We start from the raw sequence: 15,497 nt of genomic DNA on the forward strand, positions 1-15,497 counted from the left end.
TCCAAAGAGTTTGTGAGGATGGCGGTTGTATCACTGATGGTGAGAACAGGTTGACATAAAACTGTCCTTCAAATAAGTAACTGTCAAAAGTAATGCTTTGCGACACAAGCGACTCAGTGGCAATGATGAGTAGGAAGAAATTCAGGGAATGACAGACATCATCTTTGGTGTGATGTGGTGACCAGACTTGGTATCACAATTTGTCCTTTTAAAGCATTGCCAGCATCACGACTACAGTATACGTTTAAAAACTGCTGCTGTCAGCATTTGGTACTTTTGACAACTGCTGTGTTTTGGAATCCACTATTCTGAAACCATTCTAGTCTTGTGTTAGTCTCTCATTTTACTGTAAATGATGTATACATCATGTGTGTTGTTGTAAGATGTGCCAGGTGTAATTAACTTCTAACGCAGGTAGCAATTAAATGTAGAAATATGTTTGACTTGTTGGAACATCCACTGACACACAAAGTTAATCTGCAAATGCAGGATATTTCACTGCAAAAGGAAACACCGTAAGCCTGGCACCCCGGAGATGCACACACGGTTTTTTTTGTTGTTTTGTTTGTGTTATTTGAAACCCTACCCCTTCAAAAATACACTGGCCCAGATGTGCTCAGCAAAACGTGCACACAAACCAGGGAAAATCCTGCATCCCATATACATGTGAGTCTTCAAAACAAACCTGTCCCTTACCATCCAAAATACTCACTCGCAAGCAGCTAACAGAGTCCCTAACTGGTTAATAATTATGCTTTCCCTTCTCTTAGCAAACATCTTTTTGGTTCTCTTTTCAGCACCCAAGTGTCCAGATGTGGTTAAACGGAATGCTGAAGGAAAAAAAAACCAACAACAACAAAAAAACACATCTGGTGCTCCTCCTTACCCAGAGTGCACTGCAGTAGTTTGGAAGGTGTTGGGAAGAACAAAGCTCCATGTGAATAGAAGACTTAACTTTTTTCCCCACCTTTACACGTTGGAGGTGGCTGGCTCCACTGGCGATTGGCTTGGCACTGGGCCCTTGAGGGGCCCTCCATCACGTATCCCGTGTTGCAGGAGAAGCTCACCACATCGTTCAGGTTGAAACCGTTGCCGATGGTGCGGCCGTAGATGGGGCTGCCGGGGTGGCCGCAGCTGATGGCTGAAGACGACATGAAGAGGTGCAGAGTGTTTTCAAGAACTTTGAGTGCGCTTGACAACTTTTCTACTTTTACTAGTCAATAATCAACAGTTTCTTGTATTAGCTTGTCATAAACACCATGATGTGACAGGCCTGACAACAGACGCAACACCAGTGTACCAAAACCAGGTTGTTACAGTGAGTAGCGAAACTTATTCAACTCTTCATAGGTACTCACACACAAAAAACGAGCAGCACAGATGCTAGTTTTACATTCACGCAAGTGAAAAAAAAGAAAAAAAAAGAAAGGCTGATTCATTTTCAGCTAACAATCCCAATGGCTGGTGTGCTTTAGTGTAGCTGAATTAAAAGCGAAAAAGAAAATCCAGGATAAATGCAATCCCACAGGGTAATTCAAAGAAGCCAGAGGAACAGAGCCCAAAGGCTAAAGGCCTTCAGACTGAATGTAATGACACCAAGTTCAAAGAAGTTTTAATAAGTGATCCACATCTGATTTGTTTGCACTGGGTATATCTTCATCTCCATCTCCAAACAAGAGAGAGCGAATCACAGGGGTCAACCCGACCCCAGGGCCTGGAGGAGGAGTCTCGTTACGGGGCTGTGTAACAGTTTCCCAGCGGTTTTATGTCAGAGCACTAGGACGGTTAATCCAAACAAAGGGCTGCCATTACCGGGCCAATGGGCCAAAACGTATTATTTTTGCTCAATTGTGAGCATTAGCCGAGTGATGCAGAAAGGATGTTTTAAGTGTGCGGTACTCTTGGAGTTTTGGGCTGCAAATGGGGCGTTCACACACACACACACGCACACACACACATACATGCACAAGCACACACACACGCACACACACTCTTGGTTTAGTGAATTAGTGATAACTGCCGTTAAGGCCATGGGTCATCTCTTTGGCGACGGAAACCGCGGTCTGGCTTCGCAGGCTGATTTTCTGATATGGCATTCATATGCCCTATGTTTGAACTGAGACCATTAAAACCATCAAAAACATGTTTCTCAGCATTTCAACGTTACAGCAAACATGTAAGAAGTTAAGCCAGTCTGTTTTTTTTGTTTTTTTTGTGTCAGACAGAACTAGAGAATGAATGCGACTGTGTATCAGCATGAGGTTGAAAAATCTAGCCTAGAGGTGTTCACAAGAGCGACTGTTGTGACAGGAGCTCTGGACACAATCCCTTGTAACTAGACACATCTGATTAATTCCACCTCAGTGACTCAGTTTTAGGGGAGGGGGGGGAGGCAGCATCTCTAGCCATCCCTAACTGTTGCTCCTGTTTTTAATCCTCTTCAGTTTGAATTCAGAGGTCAACATGGCACATCAATTCACACCAGAAACAAAACATCTGTTACTTAGAAACAGAAAATCTTGTGTTATTTCGAAGTCAGACAAGTGCTGACATCAATCTGCATTTTGAGACAATGAATATACTACACTGCTGTGGTTATTACAATGTTATAACATATCAAATGCTTTATAACAAGGCATGAGTGCTCACTTTTCCCACATGAAAGAAGCAAACATTTCACATTCAAGAGGATAAGCATTACCAAGTGGAAATGGTGGCAGTGCTTCCTACAAAGATGGCCCTTCCAAAGTGATTTCCTCATCCCAACAGCAGAAGCATAAATACAAAACTAAAAGCTCTAAGTAATGTTAAGCCTTCCACTGAATGTGAAGAATTACTCATAGGTTTTTGCTGTGCTCAAGGTTTACTGTGTTCACACAGATGAGGTCATATCAGTGATTTATTTGTGAAACCATCTGTCTTTGTGCGAGCGGTTATATACAGAAGTGCTCTTATTCAGTATAAAATACAATCCCCTTGTCCTCTCTAATTTGTCAGACTTAATTTTTTTTTTTTTTAAATTTTGTTTCGGCTCTCGTAGGCATGAGCACATTTTGTCCCTCGTCGTGCTTCTCCCCACCGCTCTCACAAACAACCACACAGTTCATTTGCATAATTACAGTTATAATTTGTTTCTCTTTGCACACAAGCAATTTCCCCTTCATTTCAGTACCCTCCATAACTCATATTTCAAACCAAATCACTGCATGTTTAAAGAACAAAATTCAATCTCTCTCTCTCTCTCTCTCTCTCTCTTTCTCTCTCTCTTTCTCTCTCTCGTGCCTCCTGTTTGTTTACAGTGTGTTTCAAACGTGCTGTACCACCAAAACGACTTGAGGCTTAATATTTGAGCAAAGCGTCTAAGATCTCAATGTGTCAGCTGATTGTTTCTCGGATTCACTGAAAGCTCAAAGCAAGAGTCTTTATTTTCCTTCCTGAGAGCGGACTGATTCCTTTCTTCTCTTTCACACCGTCTGATAAAAAAAAAAAGCGACATTCTGAGCCAGAAACACTTTTATGTGCCGTGGCTGTTTCTGCAATTTGTGTTTAACTACTATCTGTGTGAAGCGATCGCCGCTGTTTTCGAAAACGACAATGCTGCAATCGAGTGTAGTAAAGACATCCTTATCACCTTATTTAATGTCTTTGTTTTTGATGCGCTGACAGCTATAGAGAAGAAAACATAAAAAAAAACCCAAAAAACGTTTCTCTGGGTTTTGTATGACAGTGTGGCAAAGCAGAGCCGTGGCACTCTGTGACTTGCAAACTAATCTGCGACTGAGAATCGGACACTTGTTTGAATCATACCACCCCTGCAACAAAAAAAAAAAAAATGAGTGATGCATTTGCTTGTTAAGTTTTCATAGCACCTTAGCTTCATGATTTTCTGAAGAGATATGAAAAAGTCCACCGGCTCAAACAGTTTAATCTGGATCAGTAACGTGGCACTGCTGTAGTTACACAAGGACTCATTCATTTTGCTCTGTAAATTCATGTTCCTTTTTTTTAGAATGGGTGTGTGATAAACAGACATTCCACCTCCGCAATCTCGGCCCAGAGACGGATTCGTTAGCCTACGTTTGTCGGATAAATGCTAGCTGCGAGCCCCAGGCATAGCCTTTCACTCCTCTTTGGTGTCACACTGACAATGAAACTTTAATTAAAAATGCCTTGCAAGGCGAGAGAGGATTCCTTAAATGCCAGCACCCCCTGAGAAATGGGGCAGACAGGCAGAGGAGATACGCTTGGCTCCAGTCAGCCCTGACAGCCAAGGCGTGATGAGGCTTCTGTTCTGAGTTACCCAGGGACAGAACCCTGTTAATCATCTTGGTAACAAAGCACCAATCAACATAAAACTATGGTTAAAACTGCCTATCCTGATATGGTATATAACATGGCGTCTTGGCTTCGTAATACCATCTGCACTGTCGTCCTATTTCTCTGTGTTCAGTTTTGAACCCTCTTCAGGTTTCCAAAAGGCTGATTAGCACAAGACTCTTTTTTTTTTTTTAAGCAAATGACAATTGCAGGTAAAAGCAGAAGATAAAAGCTAATGAAAACTGGAGATAATTTAACACTCAGAGATCTGAATGTAGAGTAACATGACATTTCTGATAAACAAAGTCATAATTAACTCATCTATCTATCTATCTATCTATCTATCTATCTGTCTGTCTGTCTGTCTGTCTGTCTGTCTGTCTGCCTATCTATCTATCTATCCATCCATCCAGCTCTTAAGACATATTTCCATTTGGGAAATCAGTGCATACATTTTTCAGCTAATCAGCATCAGGTAGTGGTTCAGCAGGAGTTCAGGCTCTCGGGGGTTAGATGAGACCAGCTCTGATGCAGGGTAATGTAGCCAGCTGCTGATGTTGACAAACGCAGCCTGAGCTTTAATTTCGCGTTGCAAAAGTTTTTGGCTTTTTTTTTGTGTCAGCAGTAATTTTCCACAGCTTTCCTCAACCAAAGACCAATGAAGGAACTTACGGACGCAGACTGGCAGCTGTCCTGACCAGTTGTGATCCTGCTGGCAGATTCGCACAGAGGAACCAATGAGCCGAAAGCCAGGGATGCACTGGTACACCACCGTGTCACGGTAGCCGAAGTTCTCCCCGATCACCTGACCGTTGACAATCTGCTCAGGCACACCGCAGTGACCGGCTGGAAAAATGGCACAGGATGAAAATACACCTTTTAAAGTGAGTAAGGGCTGCCATTTTTAATTAAAAAAAAAAAACGCATCATTTCAGAAAGAAAGAGACTCTGCAAGGTGAGAATCAGACAATTTGAAAAAGACCACGCAGGTCTTCGCAGCTGAAGACCTTTAAAAGAGAGCCAAAAACCCCTTCTGAGTACATTTAAATGGAGCTTTCCCTACATTTCAGTGAAATCTAGATGCTTTTAAAGAGACTGGGCATCTACCCACACTCATCTAACATTTTCACATAACAGCTCCGTTTGAACAGAGATTATACCCTGTGACAGAGAGTCCAACACTATTTCAGCACGCTCATCTAAGAAGTTCTTACTCAGTCTTTAAAACTATCCACATTTAGCATTCTTTTCCCCCAGCTGAAAACATACACACACACAGCATGCAAAGAATGAGGGAGAAGCATATCTGTCAACGTAATCAAAAGTACGTTACCGAGGCAACGTGTTTCTGTTCCGCTCCAGAGGCCAGATGACAGGCACTCCCGTACGGTCGAGCCCACCAGCATGTAACCCGGGTCACACGTGAATATGGCTGTGGCCCCAAAGGTGGTCTGTGTCCCAATCTTTTTCCCATTAGGAGGGGTGGGAAGCTGTCCGCAGGATATGACTATGGTAGAAAAGATAGCAACGATGGAGTGGAGAGTCACAAAGCATCTTCCGATTGCTTAATGCCGCATGTGGAACTACACCTGCTGGGCAACCTTTGTGTCTGTACCTACAACTTTATTTATACAAAACAAATAACGCATTGCCTTTCCGACAGAGATATGGGAAAAGGAAACATCTTACAGCGGACAATGAGAGACTGGTTGGCCATAGGTCTGGAGATAGGAGGAGAGCTTCAAATAGCTTACAGAGAGTTTGGTGAGAACGAAATATGGTACAGAGGAGTTGCCGGGAGCAGGGCTGCGAAAGTTTGGAAAGGAGTTTAAAAAATGTCAAAAGATGATTTACTGCATGACTGGTGAATTAAGGAACTTGTGGTGGCTTTTGAGAATTTGGTAGAAGAGTGGTATAGTGATGCTCAAGGATTTTGGACACTTTTCCTTGAGTATCCTTAACAATTTCATACATTTGCATTTTCCTCTCAACATCAACTCTTATTTAAGAGTTTGATCATAGCGATTACATCAAGACAATGAGACGTCGATGGTGAATTACTCCTATGAAAGTTTGAACAGGGTAATCTCTTGAAACGCCTTTGTAAAGGGTTGTAGAAAGGCTGTAGGCGGCTCTAGACAATTTGGACAGGATACTTTAAGGCAAGGTGGAGGACTTGGGTGAGATGTTTGAGAAGTACCATAGAAAAATGTTATTAGGGTAAGAAATAGATCCAGGAGAGCTTGAATAAATCTAATAATGTTTTATAACTAAGGTAGAGGAGTGGGTAAAAGACTGGGGAAGGCCAATAGATGAGTTAGGAAGACTGGGATCAGTTAGGAAGATTCTAAAGATTGATTAAGGCTGTAAAGAGCCTAGAGGAATGGAGGTTGGAGAATGGTCGGGGAGGAGATTTAGTGGAGAAGAAAGCAGATAGACAATATTGGAAAAACTTGGAAATAGGCTACAGAGAAGCTAGAGAATAACTAGGCCTGAAACAAAAAAAAAAGAAAGATCTGTAGAGGGTTATGGAACGGGTGGTAGAGAAGTTTTGAATTCCTCTCACTTTGACAATGGGGTCTTTCATTCTTCCAGCTCCAGGCCCCATTGGTCATACACTGAATATGGGCGGGGCCAAGTCTGTAGTAGCCAGGGTCACAGCTGAAGATGATTTTCGTCCTGTACTCGTAATGAGAGCCATTGACGATCCGCCACCTCCCGTGTTCGAGAGAGAACGATCCAATGCTAGGGCATACCACCACTGCATTACCACACCCAGACACACACACACACACAGACACAGACACAAAAACACAGGAAAATATAATTAGTCGCACATACAGAAATAGCCTACATTCCGTCTGCCAACAAAATAGCCCCCACCACAGTTATCCATAATTAAGCTCAACACCATAAAACATTCAAATGTTTTGTTCCCTCCTTTGAAGAACCAATGACCTCCTTTTACACTCATTTGTAACGTGTCCAAGGCGTTTATGTCAGCTCTTAATGGGCAACGACTAAATGTTTTGGCAAAGAGGCAATAATCTGCTCATAAATAAATGAGGGTTGGGGTTCAGGGGCGGAGGGATATTTTAAAGGCTTATAATCGCCCTCTTGGGTTGCGCCTACAATCTCCCTTCCGCCACCGAAAATCGCCTTCCTCCGCCTCTTTGGCTGGAGATTACCTGTCACAGCTGGCAGGGGGCTCCTACCTGAGCAGCGGGGGATCTTGTTGTGGTTGCTCCACGTGCCATCAGGCTGGCAGATGGCGCTGGTCAGCTCCTTGGAAGAAAGCCGGTACCCGTCGTTACAGAAGTAGGTCGCACGTGTCCCCACTGAGTAGTCCACTGTCAGCACTCCCCCGTTCACCGGGGCCTTGGGCACTCCGCAGGATACAGCTGGAGGGAGGGAGGAAGGGAGGGGAGGGGAGCAGGGGGTGGGAGAAGAGAGGAGACAAGAAGTAGAAGCAGAGAGGTTGTGTAAGGCGAAGAAAGAGGAGACAGATAGAGAAAGAGAGGAATTGCAGTTTCATGGAGGCACACATTTTTTTCTGTCCCCACAAGCCTCAATGAGACCGTGACGCAGCACTAAAACTTTGATCGATTCTCAGCAACTGTGGTTCAAATGTCTGGCAAAAAAAAAAAAAAAACCCAAAACGTCACCAAGCTTAAGATCTACGGTCACACAGATTAAACAGACATTATTCTGACTATAGGAAAGGGCCATATAAACATTCGGTTGGCACACAAGGACATATTATATTCAGACACCTTCCTTTAACTTCAATAAATAATATTCCTTAAAGCTCAAATTGAAAACAAACATAAAATGTCATGACATTAAAGTATTGGGTACGACCAATGCATGGGCTACAAGCTTTTTTTTTTAAAATTTGCGAGGTCGATTTTTAATCTGGAATATATAACTACTTCTTTGAAAGTGACAGCAAAAGTCTGGCTGAAGATCAATGGCAAGTCGGAGAATAAAACAAAACAAAAATTACATTCAAAAAGGTACAAGAGCTTAAACGAAACATCAGATTTCACAGGTACATGAAATTACAGATAGAGTGAAAGCGGTATGAAAGCTTCAGACATCAAGTCACGGTGCTCCATGTTAACGTTAGTGTTCTCCCATAGCTAGTGGCAAAAGTTCAGTTTTTGTCCAAATAGTCGACCTCCTTCTCCTCCTCAGTGCATTGCTAAACATCCGATGAAACTATTCTGGACGTCAGTTGCCTGGGGCATATATTCATGCTTCAGCAGAGGACAATCCCACGGAACAACAAAGCCCAGGAAAAGCCTTTAAGCAAAGATCCTCGCCACGCGACACTTGTGTCGCATTGAAATCGCACTTGCCTCTTTCCCGTTTTTGACAAGAATTAAATCTGAAAAATATTTTGGCATTAATTAACGAGCTCACATTTACAGCTCCGGACTAGCAGACATGATGATGACATGAGACGAGCTCTTGTTGTTTTGCTTTAAGATAACAGACAAACTGAAGAAGCGCCCGGAACACTCTGGAAGTTTACAGGACTCATTTAAGTGTCACTCGACGTTAGGGCCGTAGGAGTCGTACTTGGCCTCCTAAGCTTAGGGGGCAAGCCTGTCACATTAGTGTATTTAAGAGGGGAGAGGAGCCCCCAGTTCTCAGAGCACTGACTCAGAAACAATAAGCTTTTTTTTTGGGGGGGGGGGGGGGGGCAGAGCAGCTCCTTCTGCTTGGGTTTGGTTTTTGTGACAGGAATGATATGAGTTGGGTGGGAGTGGTTACGTGACGGACAGCCGTGCGGATAGATGGTACAGTGTAAATGACTCTACTGGGGAAATAGCTCTCTTGATTAGTCATTAATTTGACAAATCAAACGAATCATAAGTAAAGCGGTGTCGGCAAGGACAGCGTGTGAGTAATTATGGCATCACTCCAGTTTGGCTATCTTTGACCATAAAAGCTCATTAGCAGAGCTAAAGATTAAGCTCCTGGAGAGTGTCTGGCTTCGGAGTTGTTGCTTAAAAAAAAAAAAAAAAAAAAAACTGCTTGCAGAGAAATTAATATCTAGCAGAGGGTTTGCGCTCAGGGTCTTCTTTTTGTGATAATCGACTCTTTAAGCTTTGGGGGCCCAGTAGGTCATAAATAACAGCCTTCAAACATTTCAGATGCTAATACTTGTCTTCACCAATTCTCTGGTTTAGCTTCACTTTTGCTGAGCATGTGACCAGCATCTGTGACCTACTTTTCTTCTACAAATCATATGTAAATTTTCTTGCAGGGAGTCTATCCTCAGTGAAGATCTGTTTCCCTCCATGACGTTCTGTTTCCTCATATGCAGTGAGATCACTATAATCACTATATGTGACAAGGAATAAACTATGGATGCACAAATTTAGGTGTGAGTCTAGATGGACACTAAAGTAAAAGCTTTTCCAAATACATATCCTACATATGATTTTGATTTCTGGATTCCTTTGGCCATAAGTACTCAGCTGTAAGGTTGGGTTTCAGGTACCTTTGGACCTCAAGTCATCAGCAATGTTAGCAGAACCTGAAATACTTTCATCTCTCACCTTGACAGGCGGGGACAGGCGCGTCCCATTCGTAGTAGCCGTAAGGGGTCTTCTTGCACACCGCCGTGCTCTTGCCGATGAGCCGGTAGCCGCGGTCGCATGCCCATCTCACCACGCTGTTGACGTGGCCACCGGTCTGGCTGCTGATGGAACCATGGAGCGGGGAGTCTGGAGTACTGCAGTACAGAGCTGTACCGACAAACCACACAAGACAGACACCCCATCAGCTCTTTAAATCACTCACTGCGACACAAGCCCAGAGCCTGGGCCTCATCTTCAGCATGCTCTTCAACTTGATAAAAAGGTAAAGTTGCCATGCCTCTGCTGTAACTGAAGAGTGCCAAATCCCAATCTTAAAACCATATTTTTCCAGCCTCCGTTAGACACAACATAAAGCTTGGAAAACCAGATGATCAGATCAGATGACTACTTAAAAAAAAAAAAAAAAGTCACGTGGTGTGACGATACAAAACCCATGTGAATGCTGCCCCCCCCCCCCCCCACCCCCCCAGTATGAATCTGTCTGCCACTCTCCTCACATCCAGTGGCAGTGGCTTTGGAAAAAAATATCTGTTTGTTTGTTAAAGCATATCTTGTTACTTGAAAAAAGAATTTAATATTAACACACCTTTCTAGAAACTGAACTGCTGTATGTAATGCCCTGCTAAATATGAACTGCGTTACCTCGTAATGAGTTTGATTGCTTCTTGCCTGATAATAATTTTTTGCATCAGTACGTTTAAACCCTCAGCCACAACAGGACTCTTTGCGAGAACACTTTAGCATTTGCTGGAGGCCTCTTTTACCATAGAGGCAAAACTAATACAAAGCAATGGCTTGTTGTTTCAAACACACTTGAGTGAAGTCATCGTGTTCTGAACTCAATGGACAAAACAGCTGCACTTACGCTCAGAGAGCCTAAACAAAAAGGCACTCATTTATTTCACTTTGACATTTCTGACAAAATTGCGAGCCAGAAGAGTTTTCATCTGATTGTGTAACTCGTGTGTAACTTTTCAAAAGTGTCAGTCGGTGATTCATTTTTCTCAGGGCCATTTTTTTTTAATTCTAACAGTTTTACATAAAGTTCTTGACTAAAGATTTACTAGATCTGATACGCAAAAGAATGCAAAAGTCGACTCCAGTTTGTGTGAGCTTACTCTAGTTAAGTCATACATCTAAAGGAGTCCTGCAATGCCTTGAACTCTGCACATGTAGAATGTCCCCCGTGGCTCATTTGTTAAGCCCATTGCAGTTCACTTTAATCATTCAAGAGCACAAACTCACATGTTCAGCTTTACAACAGTGTGAATACATCGAGGTCTACGTCAGACGAGATCAGAGGTGCACACTGACTGAAACAGAAGTCTCTACAGATTCGCCACAGTCTGGTTGAATCCCAGACTTGTTGGTCTAAAGATGTATCCTCACTGCTATGGCTGCTAGCCTGAACCCCAGTCTCACGCGAGATGCTACCTTAACACGCTAAAGACAACACAACTTTAGCGTTTCTTTAGTAATGTGAAAAAAAACCCCCAAAACTATAACGTGAAAAACATTTTACTGTATTACTGTTACATCGTACTACATTACTATAATGTAAAAACATCTCAAGGCGGGCTATGATGTGTTGAGGAGAATGCTTTTCAGTTCATCAGTCATTACTTAGTCATGATTATTTAAGCGACCAACCTGGGTGTAACCCTTGCTCTCACATTAGTGACTGTGTATGGTTATGGAGGAGAAATTATTTATCATAATAGGGGCTATTTCTGTCTACGTTAGGTAAGTCTGAAGGAACTTGGATGGGATTTTGTCCTTATTTCTTCTTCCTGTCAGGGGGACCACAGAGATGGGGTGAACCAAAGTTCAGTCATAAAGACGTGTCGTTTGTGGGAAGGCTTGTCTGGGGACCAGGATACGGGTGTAGGGGGAGCAAAAGGTAAGCAGAGGACAGAGTACCCTAATACTGACACTGTAATGAGTGGAGCAATGAGCAGTTTAAGGCTATGGAGTGTGAAAACTAAATGAAAAAGAGCAAGAGAGAGAGAGAAAAAGTGAGCACAACAGATGGATTGTGAAGGGAATTGGACTGTGGGCCTGTGAGTGTGTGTGTGTGTGTGTGTGTGTGTGAGATAACACTTCAAAGAGGATTTACCCCAAAATCTCCTGCATACTTAAACATCTGAGATGGTTAGTTATCTTCTAAACCGATCTCTAGACACACTCTAGACACACGCTCAGTGTTTGAGAATGAATGCGTTCTCTCCTCCTGCAACCCGGAATGTTCCGTCACACGCTCAGACTCCAGCGCCGCTTCAACATTCACAAAAGCCGTAAGTATTTCATTTCATAAAATGCCCTGAAATATAACTGGGTTATGCAAAACTGCACAACAAACCAAACAAATAAACAAACAAGCTGTGCCATCAAGCAACAACATTCTGTGCTTTGAAATAAACAAATAAAAAAAACAAAACAGACAAAACAAAACAAAAAACATTAAAACATTGCCTGGGAGCAGTTTCCTATGGCAAATGTTTCCGTTTGTCATAAACATGAGATTTCCCATGGGAAATTCAATAGAAAGACATGGATAGGTGTGTCTGACAGATAGCTTCAATGTCACTGTCATGACATTCTTTTAATTCATCTATTTATAACAATGAAAGCATTAAGATATAATGACACATTAACGATGGTCCATTATGAATTATACAAACTCTTTCCCCTTTTTTCGGGGAGCTCTTCTGTGATGGCCTAATTCCACTGCCAACAAAAGAGCCCAAAGGAACATCCTCTCTCTTAGTTTACCAGAGAGAGACCCCTGGTCACACTGACTGTCTGTGACTGCTCAGTCTAATACAGCTCTGGACAAGATGCTTGATCGCCCACACACAAATATACTCAGACACATACTCACACACACACGCACACGCACACAATCACATTAAACATGACCCGGTCGCGTCTACATGCTCTCCTCTCTCTCACACACACACACACACACACATACACATGCTGTACATACTCCTAAAAGCATGGTACAGTGGGTGTGAGGCGAACAGTGAAGCGAGAGTAATGGCTATGTTTTCGGGTCTCGAGCATTGGCTGACATCCCGAGTGACATCTGTAGTACCACTAATGCACAGTGCACCTCTGGGCCAATGGGGCTTGCCCTCATCATTTCCTGTCAACTGTATGCTTCTCCAGACCCCATAAAGCACAAAGTCCCATAGGGAGTGTGGCGAATACACATATAGGCTGAAATCTGACATCTGAAACAAAGTGCCTGCACTATTCATAGTCTCTCAAATAAGACAAGCAGAAGTCACATCAATCAGCGTCACAATACTCTACAGAGTTTGAAATTTATTCCTCTCTGACCGAGCAGAGATTGAGCAAAAGCATTCATGACACCGTTTAATAAAAACATCACCCTTTAAGACGACTGTCCTATTTTTCAAACACGTACTCACACACACATACACACACACACACACACACACACACACAAACTCGAGCAAAGGTGCACATACAGTTAGACATGCATGTAAATGTGCACACATGCACATGCGCAAAAACACTCACTCACTCACCCACTCTCACTCACTCACTCACCCACTCACTCACTCATTCACTCACCCACTCATTCACTCACCCACTCACTCACGCTCACTCTCACACACACGCACACACACACACACACACACACACACACACACACACACACACACACACAAACATTCTCTCTCTCTCTCTCTTTCTTCATCTCTTATAAACATGCCATTTGCTTGTAAGGAAGAGACGTAAGCGTGCAAGTGAAAAAGTGATTTAAATGGATACATACTTTGATACTCACCGACATAGCGGATGCGGAACCCCCTCTTGTTGGTGCCGTGGTCAGCTGACCAGCGAAGCAGCAGCTGGTGCCCAGTGGTGGTGATGTTGAAAGGAGTAGGAAGGTCACCACTCAGAGTCGCAAGGGTTTGGCTATGGATTGTGGGACCTAAAAAAAAAAACAAAAACACACAAATAAAAAAAAAAGAGACAAAGAAAGAGGACAAGAGAGGGGGGGGGGGGGAAGAGAAATAAAGAGTGAGACGGAGAAACGTGGAGATGTGTGAGGAATATGTTTCTCTAGAGGGGGAAAAAAGCAGTTAGAAGAGGCATTAATTACACCGAGTTTCTCACAGGGGTTTGTAAAACATCACCAGAGGAGAGGGGATGTGGATCATACCAGCTATTGTAATTAAACTTAAGTACTCTTTGTTCAGAGAACTATGAGCCGCCATCAAATGCAGAATACTCCTCGGCTTCTGCTCTTTCAAAGTTCTCACTTTTGGCATTTGACTTGTAATTTTACAAAGTTGCAGCTGAGGTACAGCCCGTTCATGGGAGATTTTTCCCTGAGGGACTTGCAGCAGTAAGAACACACAGATTGGATAACAGCTTGATTCTACACTGAAACAGAGCTTAATTAATCACTCAGACAAATTTGTCTGTACGCAAGAAAAACCTTTCAAACTAGAACGCTAAATTGTGATGTGCGATGCCGAAAACATCACACAACATCTTTCCAGAGATGCTCACTTACCATTTATAGACAAGTTTACCTTCATGTCAAGCAATGGTGGCTAATTGCAAAATTTTACAAATACTTTCAGAGTGTTCACAAATACATCATTCACCGTTAATTAAGCCACCTTGAGGCAATTACGCAAGATACGAAATGCGAGATGAATTCGAGATTTACCGTCGAAAACTTCCAGGACATCGTACTCCTTTTCGGTTTGAAAGAACTCGAAGTACAGAGTGATATTGTAGCCTTTCTCCACGTTAATGCTCCACGAGCACATTTGGAGGTTGGGGTAGCTGTCGGGGTAACCGGGGCTTAGGATGACGCCCGACGAATCAAATCGCACGTCGTGAGCCGGGCACTGAACTGTGAAAAAAAAAAACCACAGAGAGAAGAACTGGTTTCAGCGGAATCCTCGCCTTCTCGCCGTGGGCCGTCGTTGGGTGACCGTGTCCGCGGGTTTACATTTTGTTGCTATTCGTGGATATGTAACGGCTGTAAACAAAGAGAACTGAGAAAATGCAAAGCTAGCGCCCCCTCCCTCCCCCACTGTGGGTTTTTTTTTTTTTTCTTCATTTGAAATTCCAGACTGTCTTGATGAAGGGAGGACTGCTTCACTTGTTTGGCCTGTACCTCATTTGACTCTTTTCATTTCTCATTTTCACTCTGTTCATTTGTTTGTGTATTCAGTGTCAATGTCAAAACAAATGATTCAGTTAGCTAACCAAGTTTGCCGTCCCTGTTCCTGTCTCTCTCTCTCCTCAATACCAGTGAAGGACAAACTGACAAAATGAGTGCTCCCTAACCCCCCGAAGGGAGAGAGTAAGAAAGAGAGAGAGAGAGAGAGAGAGAGAGAGAGAAAGATGGTGCCATGAAAGTTTAATGGCAACATCTGTTTCAGCCACAAAGCTCAGCAAGAAATGCTTTGAGAGAATATGACAAGCCAGTGACAAGAAAATCTGTGCCCATGTCTTGAGATGCCAGTGTTTTATTATACTATATAACTATATGCAAAATTATAGCAGTGTAAC

General features: G+C 43.0%; 1 protein-coding gene across 1 annotated transcript in view; it reads right to left on the minus strand.

Annotated features, from left to right (window-relative positions):
• csmd3b (CUB and Sushi multiple domains 3b) overlaps positions 1-15,497 on the minus strand; it is a 346,791-nt gene that overhangs the window by 36,118 nt on the left and 295,176 nt on the right. The window contains 8 exon segments of the mRNA XM_030788642.1: positions 968-1,141; positions 4,990-5,163; positions 5,651-5,824; positions 6,884-7,078; positions 7,533-7,718; positions 9,888-10,076; positions 13,750-13,896; positions 14,644-14,832. Of these exon segments, the coding sequence (XP_030644502.1) occupies positions 968-1,141; positions 4,990-5,163; positions 5,651-5,824; positions 6,884-7,078; positions 7,533-7,718; positions 9,888-10,076; positions 13,750-13,896; positions 14,644-14,832 (1,428 nt within the window).

The sequence above is a fragment of the Chanos chanos genome, chromosome 12, assembly GCF_902362185.1.
Source record: "Chanos chanos chromosome 12, fChaCha1.1, whole genome shotgun sequence".
NCBI classification, from domain to species: Eukaryota; Metazoa; Chordata; class Actinopteri; order Gonorynchiformes; family Chanidae; genus Chanos; species Chanos chanos.